Source organism: Nyctibius grandis, chromosome 4, assembly GCF_013368605.1.
Source record: "Nyctibius grandis isolate bNycGra1 chromosome 4, bNycGra1.pri, whole genome shotgun sequence".
NCBI lineage: Eukaryota > Metazoa > Chordata > Aves > Nyctibiiformes > Nyctibiidae > Nyctibius > Nyctibius grandis.
Window position 1 is genome coordinate 46,884,148 of NC_090661.1, and position 21,655 is coordinate 46,905,802.

The following is a 21,655-nucleotide window of genomic DNA, read 5'->3' on the forward strand; positions in this document are numbered from 1 at the left end:
GGCCCAAACCAGGTTCGGGATGGGTTAAAGGCAGCGCTTCAGGCGCGGTGAGACCTGGGGTGCCGGTGCCACAGCTGGTCTGGGAGACCATCGGCGCTAGGAATGAAGCACAGGCTGCCGGAGCCATCTTCCGCCAAGCCGCTGCCTCTCTCACACAACCTGCATGAGCAGAAGGTGCCTCAGCTCTTGACAGAGAAGTTATTTTACTTCCCAAGAAGTCAAGAGTTCAAGGTTATTTTCCTAAAAAGCTTCCAAATTACATTTTGGTAATAAAAACGTGTCTGAAGTAACCAATTTATAAAAAAAAAAAAGTCATTACTGTTTCTTACCATAAAGATGTTAACTTTTCTTTTTGCTTAACTGTACTACATGTAGCACACATTATTGAAAAGTAACTGCTAGAAGGGAGAACACACCAACGAACTCCACAGCTGTATCCCAGGCTCAAAGGTCTGCTGGGAAGATGAGGGCACCTGCAGTGGATGCACATTTCACACCATTAATAAAACATAGCAGTGTCCCTTACCGTGCCACTCATGATTCTTGACCTCTCTCTCTAACCCAGATGAAATAAACCGAAAGCTTCATAAATAATATTTTAGATCTGGAGCTGCAATAACCTCTATCATAAGGAAGTATTAGCAACCTTAATCTTAGGTAAGGGATTTATTTTCTTCATAGATAATGCACACCATCGTTTCAGTATTTTGTTTTCAAAGTTCAGCAGTCACAACCACAGATGGGAAAGCAGAGTTGAACGACAGGGCATGTTCACTTCGGGACAAGTGATCCTACACTTACAGGAGACGTCAGGAGCCAAAGCACAAATCCCTAAAACTAGGTACACTAAAACCTGGTTAGCTCTTACACCACTACCTTGGGAAGATGCTTTATTGCTCAGAGCATGAAATAACGAGCGGGGTTCATTGCAATGTGGTGAGGGTTAAAGAGCTGTTCAGCGTTATACACACCTATTTGAAAAGTCAGTAACTTACCTATCAAAGTTTATTTGCTCTGCATTGTAACTTTCCATACAAAGATGTTCTTCCAAGCAGCAAAGACAGCATGTCAGTTTTAGAATAAAGGGGCTTGCAGGAACGCATGAAAAAGCTCAGGCATGTTCTGCTCAGGATCCTTCACTCCCTCCACTGCAAGGGGAGTACCCGGCAAAATGTCATCTGGCAAATAATAATAATTTTTAAAAAATCTAGATGGCAAAATCTCACAGAAATGGGATTAAGGAATCTGGAACAGCTGTAGAAAACCAGAAGATTTAATTGAAAAAGTCAATCTTAATTTTTCTGATTTGAAAAGTAGAGTTATCTTGCCCATTATTATCTATCATACAAATTCTTCCATAAAGTGATCACAGTAGTAGCTACAATCAGGTTTAGCCACCCCACAGCGTTGTCTTTACTACGCTTTAAAAAGCGGGGCAGTAATTCTCACAGCAAAATGCCCCTAAGGGAAGTAGCAGCCACTGCCCGCTCAGGTTTATTGGAATGTGACTGAAGAATATACACTCGACTTCACACTGAATTTTTCACTCAAGCATTTAAAGAAACCCCACCACCTAGAGGCAATGTATCATTCTGCCTCTTGCAAAATCATTATTGAAGGATGAATTTGGGTAAGGGTAGGAACACTGTCATTTAAACCAAATCATAGCAAATATCAGCCTCAGTTCAAAGGTTTCATTCCTGGTTTTCAGAGCCAAGACAGTATACATTGATTGTGTTACTAACACATGGAAAAAGCAGCCCACACTGAGAAGGAAGAAATAACAAGGCATCTACATGGTTAATTGTAATTAAGAAGACAACACCTTGAGATTCCAGTTACATATGTGTAGCAAATATCTTACACCTGGGGGAAGATTATCCAAACAAAGTATATTCAGGGGGAAAAAAAAGACCAAACAGCTGGTATGGGTGAGAAACCCCGAGAGGGTAAAGCTCTGCAGCAGATCAGACCAGACCTGCAATGGGTTATAGCTGGAAAACAAAAGCACACCCTCCTCTCTGCCTGCCTCGGCTGTGTGGCGGCTGTAGGAACAGCATCCCCCACATCACCAAGAAAAACCAAGTTCATCTCATTACAATTCCATTACAGAACCTCCTGGTGCAGCTTATACAAGGATCACATAATGCAACCGATTGAAAAGCTCAGGGAAAAGGTACCTCAGGAATATCAGCTATGAAAGGAAATTAAGTGACAGGGAACTGCAGAAGTGAGACTGAGCGATGTGAGCAGGGTTCTGTCATTGCCTTTTTTGAGTAACATGCCCCCAAAGGAAGTTATTCAACATGTACATTTTATTGCAAAAACTGAAATACAGCCAGTCAGATGGGTCCTTCAGGACACAGAAGCTTTCTCCAAACATGAGCTAAACAAATGATCCTCATAGCAAAGATCGCTGAGACAGACACCTGGAGACCACCGGTCCTCTGTCAGGCTGTGTTAGCAAGCTGGAAGTGCAGAAGCTAATGCATTGCATTTAAGATGATAAACCACACGGGCCTCTGGCAACAGAAAGAGTTATCAGGCATCCATTATTGCCATTTTGCAGAAAATTTAAGTCACTTCAGTTGCAGCTGAAACAGAGCCAACTCCTAGCTCCTGCCAGGGCAACAGACTTCCAGTGCAAAGCAAAACAGGCTTTCTACAAACACTGCTGAGCAAATACAAGTATTTTAGTGCTGCAGCAAAAGCTTGGGCTCCCCTGTTTCAGGTTTACAGAAAGGTCCAAGAAATGCCAACATTGAATATATGGGAAGTTCATGTCCTAGAGACTGTTCATTAAGGGCAAGGCCATCTCAGGCATCTGAAAGACAAGGATAGTGGAGGGACACAACCAAAGATATGAGAGAAACAGAAATACATCGCATGAACTGACAGAGGTGAAGAGAGGCCACGCTACTTTCCCAAACCCCTGCTGCAAGACCCAGTGAAACACACAGGTGGGAATCTTCTAATGATCTCGCCTAGCAGTTGCCAAACTTGTTTGAGTCGAAAGTCCCTGATCTGCCAGTTAGGAGACAACACAGGAGGTGTACACTTGGGTTATTTCCCACATACCTGAGCACCTTGTAAGAAAAGAGCAACAAGAGTGTGTAAAATGCTCATTCCCTCACGCGTGCACGCACACAGCAGCTGCAGCAGGCACTTCGTACAGGGTGCAACCTACGTTGGCATAGCAGGAGAGGGAATACACGAACATAATACCTTACTTAGGAATGCTCACGCGCTGTGTTAAGTAGCGTGATAATTAAATCATTAGTCACGTTGACAAGTGGGTGGAAGAGGCTGGAAACGTCTGATGCAGTTTGCTACAGGCAATTATAAATTTACCAGCGATGCATGTCACACACTAAGATGGGATCAGACCCAAGTATCTGCAACAGCTCAACTTTAGCCCATTTCCCAGAAGCAGAATGGAGCGAAGACACCAGCTCTGCATCCACGGTACTCTGAAACAGCCCAGACCCACCGCCAACCTATCGCATGAGAACAGCTGTACGATTTCACATACTCAACTATTCATCTGGGCAAGAACTTGCAGAGGCTAATCCTTATCCAAAGGTCTGGGAATTTCCCTTCTTGAAATTCTGCCTGATAATACTAACTAGTTATGTAGCACTTATGTGCCTCCAGTCCTGTTTACGTGGCATATCTCACTTGGGCTACCGCATTACAAAAGGCTCACAGGCTCAGCAGAGATCTGACAGCAGTTCGGTAAACACCTAACCACCCCTCAGTAAGCATCTGTCACTCACATAGGACCAACTAAACTCTGCGACAATTTAAGATTTCCTCCAAAGCACAAAACTGAGAGCAATTCCATTTGTCTCAATGAACTTAATTTTACTTGGGAACCGATGGTGAAAAACTGAATCTTGTGCTCTAGAGCACCAGCCCTGTTTCACTATGAGCCTCAAAATTCCTACAGAGAGAGGGATATAATCAGGAAGGAAGGAGGAAGAAAGGCAACAAGTGGTAACCTGTATTAGACACCTCACTGTGCTGGTCCCAGTCTGCAGAGAAGCCTGTGCAGCCGGTACCCTTCCAAAGTCCAGAATTCCCAAATCCTTCATAAATGAACTTTCACTAGAGAAACCCAAGGGCTTGCAGGGGGTCTGTGTATTTGCTGCTTCCTATGACAGGTCAGCCTGCAGGAAACAGAAGTCAGCAGGAACGTGCACAGAGAGGACAAGACTCACACGGACAACTGAGGTGGGTTGTTTTTCCCCAAAGTTTTATTTGAGAAAGTTGACAAAATCCCCCAACCAGTCATTACAGGTAAATCCACACCAGCCCCCCACACCTGTTCCCCAGTAACCATACCAGTACAGTGAAGATCAAAACGCAACACCAGAATGATGATACTGTAACAGTCACCTAGGGAACTTAAGGCCTCGCCACCATTTTTAAGATAAAGATAACTTTGTACTCCAATAAGGACGGGGAGAGGATATCAAAACAGACAAGAAGGGAAAAGCCCCTTTCTTGTACTGTCTTTTCAAGTTATATAAAAACAAAAGCAAAACCTTAACAGATCTACAGGCTTCAAACTGTAGGACCTAAAACTACCTTCGAATGACTTCTGTAATTCAGTCCTGTGGCATCGCTGCTGTTCTGCACCGTAACAGCTTTCAAAAACATACAAGGATAAAATTGATGCAAGGGCAGAGGTTTCTTAATATGGCTTTATCAAAAAAGAAACAAATTAAAAGCAATCTAAGCACTTGCCAGTGGAACTAACAACTCCAGGAACGTGGCAATGGCAAAGGGGAGGCAAAGTACTGATGTATTTAGATGACAGGAGGTCATCTTTTCATCCTCTTTCCCATTGCCTCACCCTGGACAACTATTTCCTTCCCAGCAATAGATCAGATTCAGGTCAGAAATTATAAAACCATTCTTTTTTCAAAATGGTAGGCCAGGCCCAGGGCCATGACAACCCCTTCCCTAGCCAGAAGTGTTTAGGCACATGACACCAGAATGCTGTGCTGCTGAACCATTTGCTCTGAAGGAATGCAGAGAAGGTGAAAGAATTTTAATCACCGCCTAAAGACTGCAGCAGGTAAGTCCAGGAAGTTAACCTGCCTGTTTTTTCTGAGCATGGTTTATTTAACATCATGCCATCTGGATGGCTGAGAAACGAGAATCTGCCTGCTCTCTCTGTAGTACTTCACAGAATAACAATTCTGTTGAGGGCACAGTTCAGACCCCCTCTAGATGTAGTATTACCATGTTCCTGCCTTGTACTGCTTTTTTGAGTTCATCCACATTATTCCAACAACTCCTCTGCCAACCTGCAAAGCACCGCTTGCATCCTCAGACCTCAAAGCAGGGCATGGGCCCTCATGCTTCACATGAGCAGCAGCCTGCCTTGCTTCGAGGTCTCAGAAAACGAGATTCAGCCAGCTGCCTGCTGGATAAACACCACACTGTTAGATGAGGAAAGTCTCCTGCTTAATGTAAGACCAAGTTTCCAAGCATAACCTGCTCCTATTTGCTCTGTGACTGTATCTGACTGAGGCCTCCTGTCTGCACAAAAGGCCATCCCTGACCAAGGCTTTCAGGAAAACTGCTGCATCCTCTCAGAACGAGAGAGGCAAATCCAAGACAAACACGTGGAGCAAGGGTGGGACCAAAGCTGGACAGCTTATTTGAGCACAGCAGGCTTCTCCTTTCCAAGCTCAAACATGTTCCCAAGCCCTTCTTCCAAGGCTCCCCTTCCTCCAGGCTGAACCACCATATGCTCACGTGCCCTGACCCGTCAGCACAAAGACACCGGCTCCCACAGGGAGAAACACAGAGGTCCACAACAGGGACCAAACCTTGGACCTCCCCTCTATCCTCAGGCCCTGTTGGAATGCTGAATCCTATTCTATTGCTTTGCACTCACCTCCATTTGCATGAGGCTTAAATCCCAGCTGGTCAGAACAGGGAATCCCCTGCTCTGCCCCGGTGCTAGCTGCACGGCACCTAAAGAGCTCAGGAGGGTCAAGTGGCTCAGAGTAACACTATAGTCACAGACAGATGGGAGACATCATCAAGCCAAGATTACAAGAGAAGAACAGACAGCTCAAAAACTCGCTGCAGCTGTCACGGAAACATCTTTTTTTTTATTATTTAATCGCTGCCCCAGGAATCCCCAAACCCATCACAACCTCCCCCACCCTCAACATCCGACAGGGTTTCACAAGTCCCCCATTGCCTCCGATGTTTAGGTTCCCCTCCCCCTTTAGGGTCCAAGTTCCTGCAGAAGAGCTTCAGTCAGTGGATATCATCAGTGAGATGGCTCCAGGGGGCCATGGCTGGGTCCCAGCGGTGTCCAGCTGGGTCTGAGAGGAGGGGGAGGAGGACTCGCTCCTTTACTCAATCAGTTTCTTGGCCTTGAAGAAGCGACGCAGGTAGAAAACCTGCCAGGTGGCCAGTCCAATAAGACAGCACATGGAGAAAATGCTGAAGTACAGAACTCGGGTGTTTGTCGACTCTGAAACAGATAACAAACCGTTGCACAGGAATCTGACATCACAGGATGTGCCTCAAGAGGGAAAAGTTCCCAGGATTTTCTCTCCCCACCCCTGCAGAACTTCAAAGGCAAGAGATCATACAGCATGTAGGCAAGGGCACCCAAGCACCAGCACTACTTGAGAATAAAAGCAGAGGAAACAACAAGAAAGATAATGAGAGGGAACAAGGTGAAACTGTGGTTAATGGGCAACATTAAATTGTACAGTGTAATTCACATTAGGAATGGAGACAGAAAGAAATTATTTCTAGAGACGGGACACACAAAACTCAGTGACTGCTTCAGAGGGACAGAAATATCAGCAGGTTTCCCTGACTCGGAACAGAACAGGCAGAGACCACTATAATTGCTTGATCTCCAAATGCTGTCCTACTAACACGTTCAGCAAAAGTAAGGGGTCTTAGAGCTCCATCCTTCTGAAGGAGAACACAGGCTCTTACCATTCGTGTCCCTCATCTCCTCTTCTCGTTTCTTCATATAGGCAAAGTCGTTAACGATGGACTCTGAAAGATCTTCCAGGCGCCTCAGTTCTACTTCCAGAGGCTTCAACTTCTCCACTTTCGCAATCTAGAAAACAGAAGAGTCAGGCAATCACTGAGCCAAAACCAAAAGCTCCCACGTGGGTTTTTACTGCCAGTTTGAACCACTCCTCCGCACATACTACAGATCTGGGGCATCCTTCCCCTAGGGAAACACCTCTACAAGCCAGAAACTACCATAGCATAAAACACTATCACTTCTCCCGCCTGTTCTCTGAAACACACTTTCCTACTACCCCTCCTACACAACGGAGGAGCACAGTATGCATACAAGCACGTTTCTTCCTTATTCAGCCTAATGTTAGCTTATTCACAGTTGGCTTCTGAGGAGTGGGTAGAAGAGCTTGCCACATGACTAAACCTCCGGTGAACAGAAGTCACAGACTGAGATACAGGTGACTAACTTACATACGCATACGATAGTGTTCTATAGGCACACAGGATATTACCACCGAGACTTACTTTGCTAACTGTTGCCACACGCCCCAGAAAGCCCAGGCAGCCTGATTCCCAGTAGTAAAGGTTTGATTACACCCACAAGGGCTCAGGGCTTTTATCATTTAGATCGATGCCCTCAAGGGCAGCGTATGCTCTTGGTAGGGACCACGCAGCTCCCAAGTGCTCCATCTGCCTCAGCCACCAGGTGACGCTGCTGGAACACCGACGGGACAGGCTGCAGTTGAGCCAGTTCGAAAGAAAAATTAACACTTCCCTCATAAAAGCTGTTTTTATAGGACATCATTTTTGTGCAGAACATGCAACCCACAGTCCTACGAGTCACAGACTTGTATCCAAAAAGAAAAACCCACAGGAAATTCATTAGAAAGCACAGTCCACAACAGCAACTATTTGAAGTCGAATCTGTAAACACGTATCCCTCCTCCAGCCCTGGCTGTAACCTGACTACATGTTATGTAAAATCTGTGACACAAGGACATTACTCAAAGGAAGCTAACTGCAATTCCTGCCACTGCTACAGCGTAGGGTTTGGGTAACTCTGGTTCTTGTGTAGAATTTGTCACTATGACCAATGAGTGACAGGCCCCCGCCTTGAAGGCCAGATGCCGTGCCCCCAAGTAATGAAGCAGAAGAAAGATGCACTACAGAAAACCACATAAAGCACATGGAACACCTGCAGCTCACCACCAGTCTAACCACCACACAGGATTACGCAGACGTAAGCCGCAGGACAGCATCCCTCAGTGGTCCAGGTGACAACAGGCAGGCAGCAGGGCGCAGGCATCCCTGAAACGCCGCTTCCAGAGGCAGCTGCCTGGGCGTCAGAGCCCATCTGAAGACATGCAAGTGACCAGGCCAGTGCTAGCTAATCAGCCATTTCACTGAAGGGTCTTCACATGACACGTGTATCCTGGCAAGCTGCAGGCCATCAAGCAGTCATCTGAGGATTTTTATGCTGAGGTGAGCTGTATCTCACAGCTCTGCCAGCACAGCAGTGTCAATTTGGAGTGCGTTTGTGAGGAGGGGTAGGAAGCGGGAGGTTAAACTGCTCCTGCTTTCTAGCCAATAGGTTGTACTGACAAAACCCTGTAGCCTGGACACTTATCTGCCAGCAGAGCTTTACTGAAAAACTGGCACCAGTGTAAACGTGCCTATTGCCCAGACTCTGCTGACACAGCTGGAGCAGCAGGTCTGTAACACACGCAAGGTCTCGGGCAGCTCTACTGACAAGCTAATCCCATGTTGACTGGCTCTATTATGTTCCTGGAGGGCACTTTTCCTCATTCACAGAAGGCTACAAAGGTTCCACTGGGAAAAGCCAAGGCTTGTCTGCTCCATCCTGCACCCCTTCAGCTGCTTTTAATAGGTGTAGCTAGAAACATCTGATAGCTAGTTTTACTCCTGCATGTACTCCGAGACACACATCCTAGAACCTCTTTGATCCCTAGTGAAGCCAATATGCATAGCTGCTCCAAGGGATTCTGTAAAAAGCCCACCAAACATCTGTGATGGTGGAACACCGTCATCCTAGAAGGAACATGTGGACCACCAGAACAACTGAGACTACTCCACTAAACTTCTCAGGGGCCAAAGATTTGTCAAAGCCTAACTCTCTTCCAGCCTAACTCTACTCCTAGCATAGGAAGAGACATGCTATAGCCAAGAATCGACAAGGAGTAGCTGATCTGGAAAGGAACGTAGATCACCAAGCCTTCTTGGTGCCCTCTGAAAAGTCTTTTCACTACCTTCGTTTCTACTTACTGAATGAAGAAAGTTATTTCCCCTACCCCAGAGAACTAAGGTATGACACTGTCATGCAGTTATGTTTTTGAACCCAGCTCACTCTCCCAGTTGCTTTGCTACAAGAATATCTGGATCTATGAAAGCTTATGAAGCCAGACTTGGACATCACCCCCGCTCTCACTGCATACATCCACACACAAGCAGGACAGTGTCAGTGACCCTTGTTGAACTCCCTGCATCAAGTCTCCTTGCAGCAATTCAACAAGAACTGAGGGGGAAGACAGGTCACTGGTACCTTACAGCAGATGAACACCGCAAGCAAAAGGCGCAAAAAGGCAGCAATTCCAGGAGAGAAACCTGAGCAACAGTCCTCCCCTCTGAGGCCTTACAGCAACCTGTCAAGTCAAAACCCACATGTGCTATAGCACCCTGGGGAGAGAGAGGATGAAAAAAAGAAAACACTCTGCAAAGCGGTGTGGCTAAACATCCGTAGCAGCTGTACAAACAGTAGACCAGTTTGAGTCCTTTGCAGACATGCTGCTCAACAAGGCTCGACACAGTCTGCCACTTTGAGAGGTCCTCACAAGTCAAGGACGCTTGCCAGCACTGCCAAGATCTGCATTTGGTGTCAGGTGGGACCGCAAGTCTAAATTCTTCTTTTCCCGTGTTTGTCCATGGACCTTTTCCATCAATCTAACAACACTGACAAGCATTATGGAAACTTACTTTTATTCCAAGACAGTTGTATCAGTACAACCAGTGAGTACGTAGATATATGGGCATAAGAGAACCTTTCTGCATAGGGACAATGCTTCTAGGTAGCACCACAGTAATGTAACTCAAAAGTATGCTGCAGGGTTGTATTTAAAGAGATTCTGTAAATGTAATCACCATAATCCTCCCAGTTACACTCTCAGGGGTCATCCCATAAGATTTCAACAACTTGTAATCCTTCAGTAGCCGGTTGCCAGACAGCTGGCCCAATGATTGCTCTGCTCTTCCCTGACCCCAAGCGCTTTTTTACTTCCCATGTAGGATGTGCTCTAGACTGACTTAAGCAATGATTGCCCTGCTCTTCCCTGACGCCAAACACTTTCTTACTCTCCGTGTAGGATGTGCTCTAGACTGACTTAAGCCACACAGGACCAGCTAGCCCAAAGCTCAAAAGGGTATAAAAACTCCAGCATGCCCATCTCAGAACTTTGTTCGTTTTCTAACTGGCACCATACACAGCCTCCTCTGCTAGCCACTCTCCTCCCTAAGGCATCTCCCACGCTGTTGTGCGCAGTGGACACAGCAATCATTTGCAGGAATCTTCCTCCAACAACAACTCTCATTTTCTCAGGCACGGGTTCTGTGCTGGGGGCTGACTGACCCCAAATTCTAGTGAATCAAAAGCATTGTAGCAGCCATCAAAATTCAGCATCCAAACCAGCCAGGACTGTCCCAGCCACACAGTAACTGCTATTCCACACAGCTGGCTCTTGGGTCTAAGGAAGCTATGTCCTCCTAAGATGGAAACTTTTAGGCTTTATGCCTATTTGCAACACCACGCCTTCAAACCAAATACCCATTTCACACCAGCTACTACTCTGCCACACACCTTTACATTGATACGCTGCCAGTTCTTAGAAATGCACAGGCGCCATTTCAGGGCTGTTGAGCAAGTACATCTTACAGTCAGGAAGGTAAGAACAGTGACAACACAACTTGACCTTTAGGAGGATCTGATATTAACCTAAAATGCCCTCCACTGTGGGGCTGGGGAAACTTCGCATCTCAGTCTCTTGTTGCCTCTAATGCCTATGCCCAGAAGCTGGGTCATGCTGTCCTAGCAAAGAAATTCACACATCAGGCTCCAGTTCTCAGAGTACAGAATTAATTTTAGTTGATGTTTGTCTTTTTTTTTTCCCCTCCCCTAACACAAAAGCTTCACTGGAATTGTAGGCTGCAGACAGGCTTTCATCACCGCTGGGAAAACAGCTTCCCATCACGAGCCACAGATCTACAAATGGCATCACGTGAGTGCTGGGAAAGGGGAGCCTGCAGTGCAGGCAGCCAGGGGACATACCTCCTCGTAGTTCTTTGCTTCAACTCCATGCTTCATATCCAGAATCACAAGCTGGTCCGGCATCCTCCCTGTTCCTGGAAGCGTAATGAAAGGATTCATTGTGTGAAACATTCAGCCTGCCAGGAAATCATCAACTCTCCCCACCACTGAGGAAGAACTCACAACATCCCTCCCCTCCCTCCATGTCTGCAGCTAACTGCGGAGGCAGCGCAGTCCAGCCTAAAAATACAGAGACTTCACAATAAACCCTGGCTGAAGGAGAGCCTCCCAAAGATAATGGGAACAAGCTGTAACTAAAAGTGCTAAGTGTGTGTAGGATGCAAATCACTGTAAAAACTGCAGAGGATTAGAAGATGAATACCAGCTGCTATGAGACAGCCTGGCAAATGACAAGTCACCAGAGGGACAAATATTCAACTGGGAAGCCCACGTTCCTCCTAGCAGGAAGCACACCGACAACTTGTCAAGGTTACTGGGGTTGTAAATGATTTTGCATTCAAAAGAGCAGAAGGTATACTGCTCAAATTGAGGAATATGGCATACAGGGACTACTGACCCTTGCATGCTGCAGTATCTGCAGAAACTAAGGCAATCCCTTTACAAACACATCTTTTCAGGGAAAGAACAGCTCACATGTCTGAAACCCACACTGCTAATGCAAACCCCAAGATGGCAGGGGGCTTCTGAAGCCAGGAAAATGCCACTTCAGAGAACTGCCAGCTGGAGCCACACAGCCAAACAGCGAGTAGGATAAGGCTGCAGTCAACAGCACAGTAGGTATCTTTTAATGCTGTAGCGCCCAAGCTAGGGACACCTACGGCTAACAGCTTCTTTAATCTGCTACAAACTGTCACGTCTGAGAACATCCACAAGAGGACAAAAGAAATAAATAGGATAGGCATATAAGATACCCTAAAAAATGCAGCACATCAACTGACCTGAGCATCGTATTCCACTATACCACCCACCAAGAAAATGTCTGTACATAACACGTTCCCAAATCCCAGCACTTTGGGGCATACAGTTGTCGTCACCTAGCTGCCAGCAAAACACAAGGTCTGAATTCACTTATACTATGAATTTCAGAGTTGTTATTCCAGGAGCATGTCCAATACTCACACTTTGCCTTAGGAGGCTGCCAGGTGGACATTCCCTCAATCCACAAACAAATTCAATGTACAGGTTACACTTGGGTCACTCCAGTAAGAGCTAGGAAGATACTCCAGATCTTCAATACAACATCCCCAAATTTTCTTTGTACCCACTGAAAAGCTCTTCAACACCTTCACCTTCTACTGCTAGCAGAACATGGAATAACCTACTGACAAGATGGTCCGTATCAGCTACAAACTGTTTCTTAAGTTTCCTGAGGGATACAGGAGCTAAAAATTCAAACCCAGCTATGTAAGAGCCCAATGGATAAATTAGGATTAGGATGGAATTTTTTGGCTTTCTTATAGAAGACTGGTTACTGTAAAAACAAACTCAAATCTCAGCCAGCACTGTTCTGTAACAGACAGGCTGTATACAACCACCCAGTGCTCCTTTCTCCAACCACAGGTTTTGACTGCTTATGCCATACATATACCAGCACGCCTGGAGACTGGCAGGTAGGACAGCCAATGGTAGCCGCAGAAAAAATTCAAAGCACACAGTTCCGTGAGAGGGTTTTTAACGTTGTTTAAATTGCAGCAACTTGGGTGGAGAGCTGGAGCTTCCAGGAAGAGATGAGAAAGATGAAAAGGCCAGTGAACAAGAGAACAGAACTGGAAGGATTAATTTGTCAGGCTGGAAGGGAGAGCTGCCAAGAGGCAGTAAGAAAGTAGAAAACTTAGAGCTGCTGGGTGCAAAGGGATGGAAAGCAGACATTCTGCAAGAGGTTAACATTGTCAGGGACTGGTCTGGAAAAACCCAAGCTGCTCTTCTACAAGTTTACTGAGCCCAAGGCACTAGGCAGCTCCCTTCACACTCATCAGATCCTCAGCAACTCCCTGTTCTTCCTGCAACAAGGGCTCACCAGAGCAGACTGGATCAACAGCAAAGAGAAAAACAGTTAAGTCCCAGAGATCTTGAACTAAACTGATACCTACATCCCCAGGAGGTCTTCAAGAGGTCATCTCACATGAGCACACAACTGTTCCATGGGAGTCCCCTAGGAGCTCCTAATTTGCAAAGTCAATGGAAAAACAGGATGATTGAACTGGATGTCAAACAATTTTCCCACAGGAATTCCAGAAAAAATGAGCCAAAACACTCTAAGAAAATTTGGGAAGAGAAGGATTACAGAAGGAGCAAAGAGGTAAAGATCAGCACGTAGGAAGAGCTCTACAGTGGAGCACGTAGTGCAGGCCAGGTTGTTCTTCTCAGAGATTAGCATATGGTGCGAGAGTAAGTATGCCCAGGAACAGAGCACTGTCAGGAAAACAGGAGCCTTCCACCCTGGAAGAGGGAAGAAAAGCCTGTCATGCAAACACCCATAGCTTCAACAAGCACCCTAAGAACTCCTCCACTCTGATAAGGTGACCTTCTAAACAGGATCTCCTTCCCACTTCCTCTTCCTCATTTCTGTGGTTAAGGATTGAGAAATCCCAGTTGCTTAGGCCCCTCAGGTCCCAACGGCTCTCAGCTTCCTCTACCAACAGTTTTTCTCTTCCAGTACTCCATCAACACCGTCCTGGGCTGCTGCACCACAAGTTCTGACCACCTACTTGATGAGAGTGTGAAAAAAAAAAACAACCACCCTTTTAAAGAGAAACATGGGGATAAAATAGCACTTGGTCAGTTCCCCCAATCCCATGCTGACCTTATAGAGGAAAGAAGGCACTTTCTTGTGATGTGGTTACTTCTTCCTCATTACCTTAACCAAGTCCTGCAGATGATCAAGCCTCGCAGTGCCACCTCCCTTACTTTAATACTTCCTTGATTACCAGCACAGGCATGGGAAATCTGGAGATATTCATCATGCAGCATCACTCTTTAGCAAGGAATTTGGGGTGTCTGGGTCCAAAAAGAAAATGGCAGCTTGGAGGTCCCCAAAGAGAAAGCCTCCAGAAGAGGATTCAGCTGCTCAATTGAACAGCTCTAGATTTTGGCACCTCAACACCCTAATGGTCACCAAGTAGAAGCTGCACTTTGAAATATTTTATTCTCATCATTACTGAAAACAATACAAGGGAGCCAGGGAACAAACATTTGCTACAATCAAAAGAGCTATAAGGGGCTCAGTCGAGGCAAGAAACCTCTGGTCACAAGCACTGAAATAAGAGTCTAGACACAATTAAAGAAAGAAGCTTTTCCCACTTCAGTGTGTGATCACATGGAAGTTATGAAAGGATTTGTGGGACTGTCTGGAGACCTCCCAAATACTCAGGTGTTGGACAGTAAATAGCATGAGTGACTCCCAAATGAGTCACTAGTGCCTGCATGTCTCGATGTGTTAAGGAGCATTTGGAATCCCTACTTTTGGAGTGAAATAAAAGCAAAATCCTGAGCATTTTGGGTCACTGTCTTATCTGCAAAATACTATAGAAGAGGTGTTACAAGCCAGATCCCTCCGAATCCCAGCAAAGAAGATAGCCTTCTCTTTCTGGAAAGTTCTCTTCAACTTGCAAACTATTTGTATCTTATACATGGAGCAGAAGAGCAGAACAGAGGCTGCCTTTCAACAGATATGAGGAATGCTGCTAGCGACTGCTCTGGGAAATGCTCTGGGATCTTTTAGGACAAGACCTAAGAAGACTCAGGTCCAGTGAGCAGAACTCTGACAGTGACTGTGAAAACATGTGAGCGCCTACAAACTTGCACGCGCCCGCACCACCGCAAATGAGACTGGAGCCCACGTGTCGGCTGTTTTCAGTATGCTTGTCCTGAACTTGAGCCCCGCCACTCAAAGCAGCACATGCGTCATGCTCACAGGAAACGAGCCTCAGCGCTCGTTAGGCAACCACCCCTGCAGCACAAATGCAAGGCTGACGTCCTGCTAATTTCCCCTTCCCTTTATTGACCGCTTAGAGAGTGGTTGCAGGAGCAAACCAAGGCCACGTTCTCTATACATCCACACCCCAACCCCAGAAAATGGCTGCTAACCTAACGCAGGATTGCTGCCAAGTACGCATCGTGGAGAGATCACACTCCACCAAATGGGGAGAGATGGTCAGCTGGGGAGAAAGACAGGGTCCTGGAGATGATGGCATCCTGCTCTGTCCTGGCTTGACTGCAAGATGGGGAGAAGCATGAAAAGGGTAAAAGGGGTGTGGTTTGCTCCCTGGTACTGCCACTCATTGCAACTGTGGTGACCTCTGCAGGAGGAACATGTGATTCCCCTTTCAGAGGAAACCCAAGCGCTCTACACGATAGCCACAGAGGATTACTTAACTTCAAATGCAACACCGACAGCAGATATTCTGCAGTGAGACTGCCCACAACCTCCTGAAGATTGGCTTTAAAAGTCAAACAGTGTTCTGCGGACTACACTCAAGATCACTTTACCCTTACCCTAATCCACATGCCTACATGAGCTTGTTCAGAAGATAGAAGAACAGACCTTTCACTTCACTTACCCACAGGAAGCTTGCTCTCAAAGCAGGCCTCAAACATATCATAGTCTTCAGTGGTGAAGGCAAACTTGCCTTTAGTGGCGTCCTCCTTGGCATACAGGATGTTCCCAGCTGAGTCAGTTATCTGTAAAAGTGACAACAAGGGTGAGGAACACAGTGTTTCGCTGCCACAGGCTCATGCTGACTGTGCTACGCAGGAAGAGCTCTCATAGCATTCCCTTCGGATCTGCTGCTTTCTCCTTTCAACAGCTTCCCTCCTTCCTTGCAACTATATCAATTCCTCTCCTCCTCATCCCTACTCCAGGGGCTGACAAAGTCAGAGTGCCTCTAAGGTAATTATTGACTCTGAGATTAAACAAAAAAGAACTCCACCAAAAAACAACCAACCAACCAACACCAAACCACACTGATTCCTCTTCCTCCTATAACCTCTGTATATAGACTACCTTTAGGAACTCTAGCTGAACCAAAGTGTTATTCATTGCCTTCTTTTTGCAAGCAAAATTCATAAATACCCATAGCAACAGAGACACGGAGAAGCCTTACGGGACAAAAAGGCTCGTTCCCCAGAAGACGGAATGGAGAAGGGCACATCTATTCCTCTAGACATGAGCCATCAGTGTGGCCCTGAGTTATGCAAGGTTTGGGTGCCAACATCCATAAAAGTGGCCACTTCAGAGGACAATTCAGAATACACAGACAATAATGACTGCTTTGCGCTAAGTCTATGAAATTACTAAGAACAGGCAAAAACTGTAGAAGGTCTACAAAAATGCTTCAACAAAGAGTAAAAAAAAGGCCGCACATTTCATGACGCAGACTTGAGAATCATTGTGCTCAATTAAACGCTCCGTCCAGTTGAAATACTCTGACCATGGAGAGGGGTGTAAAAACCTGAATGCGTTACAATACTGCGTGAAAATCAACAGCGTGTGTTCCACTGGAACACTTCCCAGTTTCCATCAACTCTGTCCTTCAACAGGTACATCTGAAAAGGATGGGTGCTAAAGTTACTAGGGGTCTTTGAAACTCTTAGAGGTGAAGAGACTAAAAAGCTTGGGCATAATTTTAAAGGTATATAAGACAGAAGTACACAAAATAATTTGTGGTATGGAGAAGGTAAGTCAGACATTCTCCTTTACTCCATCTTACAACAGAAAAACAGCCTCGTTTCCCTGTACAAAGGCCATACAGAAGGGCTATGTACTCAAAACTATTCTAAGGAAACACTCTTCTTTATTCTTATTAGAACACCTAATCAACTCCTTGTCACGGGATACCACTGATGCCAGCAGCCTGCTGGACTCGGAACAGGCGGGGACCTTCACATGGATAACGAGAGGTGCTGCATTAAGCAGGAAAAATATTAAAGTATATAGATCCTCACGCATAGGATATAAACCATAGCAGGCAAGACTTTAGGAACAAGCTTCCTCTACATACAGATTATCCTGTAACTGTGTGTTACGGGATTTGTTGTAGCTGCCCCTGCACCATATGGTATTTGTCAGCGTCCGATAACATTGAGGAGCACCGCTCTCCTCCCGCGCTGCAGTTCCTGCTCAGAGCTCTAGCTCTACCTGTATTCAAGCGACGAGCAGATAAAAGCACGCCTGCGCAGGCTGGCACAGGCAGCCGTGTCATCATCCCCCTGCCACAAGCCACCAAACACAAGCTACCTGGAAGCCATCAGCATGATACCATATAATCTGCACACCGGGTTCTCCATCCCAAGAAGCGGTCACAAGAACACAGTAAAGAAAGCTCTCAAATGTCCCTGTTATTTTGAGTACTATTCCCTTAGGGCTTTGTAGACACTGGAGCTAATCTTTAGCTGGAGGATATTATGCAGCTTGATCCATTTTTGCCCTTTGCAGCTCTAGCAATAGACTGCTCATGAACAGGATTCTGGACAGTGAAAGCTCTGCTATCCGCTTTCATAAAAACTGAATAGAATTACCCAAACCGGCCAAAGACACTGCCCATTCAGCCGGGCGTGCGGGGGCAGGAGGAGCTGCTAATAGCCCAGCCAGAACACTTGTGGGGGAGTTGACCTGAAGGAGTTTTTTCACGCTATTCTAACGTTATTTACGGTAACAGTAACGCAATCCCCTACAGACAGGGCATTGTTCGCCCTTGACGAACAGCCCAAGGGCTCCCCAGACCCCAGCCTCAACAATGGGGCAGAGGCACGTGGCTGGGCCCAAGCAAGACTTCAGCCGCCCCGACGCCGCCCCTCGGCAGCCAGCTGGCAGAGTCCGTGGATTCCTCCAAAACAGAGGGTGCCACTGTTAGTGCTGGGCTATCACAAACACACACAACTTAGCTCACTGGCAGGAACCCTGCTGAGCCCGGCCAGGATCAACTACCAACCTCCTACATTCAGTGGCTTGATCCAGAGGACCAAAGCAGGCCATCCAGCACAGAAAGAGCGAGACCACCTGCAGACGTGATGTCCTGAACTAACCTTTCCCACACAAACTTAGACACAAAAAGAAGTATACACCTAACAGAGGGGTGACAGCACTTACAACAGGCCCAGCACGTTGTGAGGCCACACCTGAACAATAAGAGGGAAAGCAAGAACCACACAGATTATTGTTTCTCCTTTGTAGCTTTTCAAACTAGTACAGGAGTTTATTTTATTTTTATTTCACAATTCCAGTAAAATAGAGCTTCTACGAGCAGGCCTACCTGGATACCAGCTTCAGCAGCAAAGCCAGACTAAGACCCAAGTGTGGGATTCATTGCTTCACCGCTTCTCTAGGCAAGTCCTCTGTCAGAAGAGTCAGTTTTGGAAAGAACTGTGGGGTCAGTTGATCTAAGACTGGGCAACCAGAGAACCAGGACTCTTGATCACCACATGGTAACAGACAGACAGGAACAAGGCACTCGATCTGAAATACGTGCACCTCGCCAGACAAATACGATAGCAACATTTTAAAGCACTAAAGCTGCTTGGGTCTGCCTATACCCGGGCAAGTTTCCTCTTATAAATGATGTAAGAACAGCAGAATAAGATTTTTTTAAAAAGCAAGACCCAGAAACAGCCTTCTCTAGCCATAACCAAGCACAACTGCAAATAACCCAAGGCCTTTGGCATCTGTTGGCAGATGCTGGAAGGGCAACTTGATTTCAGGAGATCTCAAATACTCACTGAGTAACACTGAGCTCAGAGACTCCTGAGCAGACCATCCTGCTTGTTTGCGTGCTTACTTTTGAAGCCTTTGGGAGCTTAGAAAGAAATTAAAAAAACCAGACAGAAAGCTGTTACAAACTGATTATGTAGCAATAGACCTTACTCAGGTAGGTGGGAAATTTGAAGAAAGCCTAGGGAGGGCAGACTGTCGACAGAACTGAAGTGAAGCTGTTGAAGTTTTAATAGCTGCTTGTCACATAGGTGTATTAGTCACATATATTCTGCTGACCTTTCCCCTAGACTCCCTAAATATCCTGTAGGATCATTTTCTTCCCCGCAGCAAATACCCGCCTCCTTAAAACCCACGCGAGCCACGACACAGAAAGATGGGAAGAGCCGTTTTGTGTACCAAAACCTTTCTAAGCCCTCACTTCACCCTTTCACTGCGGCCTGGTGCTCCATCCCGCCGTGCCAGGCCACACGTGGGGAGGGAGCCCTGGGAAAGCCACGTCACCATAACTCTTTCCTTCTTACACCGTGTCAGCAGGCTTAGGGCAGCCTTATCGCAGCGGCCCGTCCCGTTGACCGCTGTATAATCCACACGGGACGGGCCGCTGCGATGAGATCTTTGGGGTGAAAAAGCTCGTATTTGGCTCAAGCCAAACGCCTGCCCCGCTGCCTAGCTACCCAATACCCAGATGGCAAAGCCCCTGGGCCAGCTGGCAGCGCCCCGAACGCTAAGCGAGTCCTGCCCCGCCCCTCCCGCGATGAGCCACCGGCTGGCTGTAAACCCACGCGTGGGCTGGCGTCCCGCGTGGAAAACGTCACCCCACCCCCTGCCATCCCCCACGCCACGCCCCCGCACGCTCCGGGAGGCGGGGCCACGCTGCCCGCCCCGGCCTAACCCCCAGCCCCAGGCCCCGGCCTGTGGGGGTGCCGCCGCCGCGGTCGCACCTTGAGGTTGGCGGAGGGTTTGGCGGAGGTGCCCTGCGGCGCGACGATCTCGTACTCGCCCGTGACCAGCGTGTCGCGGTGGATCTCCTCCCGCAAGCACTTCCGCGCCTTGCCCGGCAGCTGGAAGGAGATGGGCCGCGCCGGGCTCACCAGCAGCAACAGCAGCAGCGCCAGGAGCGGGGCCGGCCCGAGGCGGGGGCGGCCGGGCAGCAGCAGCGGCATGGCGGCGGCTCCGGGTGCGGCGGGCCGAGCCTCCGCCTCCGCCACACGTGACCAACGCCACCGCCTGCGTCACGGCGGGGGCGGGGCCGGGGGCGGGGCGGGGGCGCCCGGCGGGCGCGGGGGGACGCGGGGCGGGCGGGAGCGTCGTCCCCGGGACCTCGCATCCACGGGGGGTTCGGTGTCCCCCTGCCCGCATCCTTCTCGCGGTGCAGATCCGCTGGGCTCAGGTGCTGAGGCTTGTCCCTTCCACTCGTCTCTTTAAATGTTAAATAAATGATTAACGACGTTAATTCATTAATAATGAGTGATAATGGTTAATAGTAATTTCATCCAAAATTAAAAACCAAATCAAACCGTGCTCCAATGCCGAGGAGCATACTGAGGGCGACAAGCAGTCTGAATTTCCTGGAGCCTTCTGCACAGCTGGGCGCCTCCCACACCCTTCTCTGGCGGATGCACTTGCTGTTTAATTATTATTATTTTTTAAATTTCTGTGTGATTTCCCTCCTGTCGTCTTCAGCCAAGAAAATTTAGTTTTATCAGATGTCTCACTTCTGTGGGTCAGCATTCCGCAAATACGATAGCGGCAGAGGTATGTGAGTGGTTTTGGCAGCAAATAAAATTATGATGATTTTTAAAGATACTCGGAGGACTGGGACTCTGAGCAACCTGGTCTCGTGGAAGGTGTCCCTGCCTATGGCAGGGGAGTTGGAACTAGATGATCTTTAAGGTCCCTTCCAACCCAAACCATTTTGTGATTCTATGATTATTTTTTCCTCTTCCTTTCCAGCATATGCTCAGATCTACTTTTTTTCATCTTGCTTTTTTTTACTCTTTAGGAAAATACCATTAAATAACCCACCAACCAGCTTTGGACTGTTGCTTCCCCTGGCAACACACCACCGGCTTCCCTCCCTTCTCAGCCTGCCGCCAGGACTGCCGGGAGCGGCACTGCTGGGGAGAATGTGCATGAGTGGGAGAAGCAACTTGCTTGGGTGTGTTGAGATGTAAGGAAAGGTGGGGAGAAAGAAATGCATAGTAACATTGCTAGAAAGTAAAAAAGCTCTTTTATTTCTATTAGCTTAGTTAAAAAAAAAAAAGAAATTACACCATTGTTTCACTTCTATTTCTTAAACATCACCGGTCCTCTCTCGTTGAGCAAAGCATGTCTTTAATGACAAGCAGTAATCAGGGATCGGTACAAACTCCAATCTTAAGAGACTTATACCAGCAAACTGAATGCCTGGATGTTCATGTGGAGATCAAGACAGGCCACGCCATGGCCAGAGCATTTCAAAGAACAGCTCCATGCTTTCACATCCTTGTGCTTGTATTTACCGAGACAATAGGATGAAGCCCGCTGCATGAAGGAACAGAAACTAAGCCCAACTGTATAGTGATGGAGTGACCTCCTTGCTTGGAGGGAAATAA

General features: G+C 47.2%; 1 protein-coding gene across 1 annotated transcript; it reads right to left on the minus strand.

The window, feature by feature from the left end:
* Positions 1–4,234: 4,234 nt before the first annotated feature.
* TMED10 (transmembrane p24 trafficking protein 10) lies at positions 4,235–20,254 on the minus strand. The gene is made up of 5 exons (XM_068399574.1): positions 20,003–20,254; positions 15,913–16,033; positions 11,354–11,427; positions 6,982–7,108; positions 4,235–6,502 (listed from the first exon to the last, which is right to left on the minus strand). The coding sequence occupies exons 1-5, from the start codon at positions 20,222–20,224 to the stop codon at positions 6,381–6,383; spliced, it is 666 nt and encodes a 221-aa protein (XP_068255675.1). The 5' UTR covers positions 20,225–20,254; the 3' UTR covers positions 4,235–6,380.
* Between the last annotated feature and the right edge of the window lie 1,401 nt (positions 20,255–21,655).

What these genes read in the sequence shown, in the direction of transcription:
- TMED10 (XM_068399574.1), bottom strand. Translation starts at nt 20,224, where the DNA reads ATGCCGCTGCTGCTGCCCGGCCGCCCCCGCCTCGGGCCGGCCCCGCTC. An exon ending in TGAGAGCAAGCTTCCTGTGG is followed by an intron (nt 11,428 to 15,912) that starts GTAAGTGAAGTG and finishes TTACGCTTCCAG; the next exon opens with GAACAGGGAGGATGCCGGAC. An exon ending in GGAGATGAGGGACACGAATG is followed by an intron (nt 6,503 to 6,981) that starts GTAAGAGCCTGT and finishes TATCTGTTTCAG; the next exon opens with AGTCGACAAACACCCGAGTT.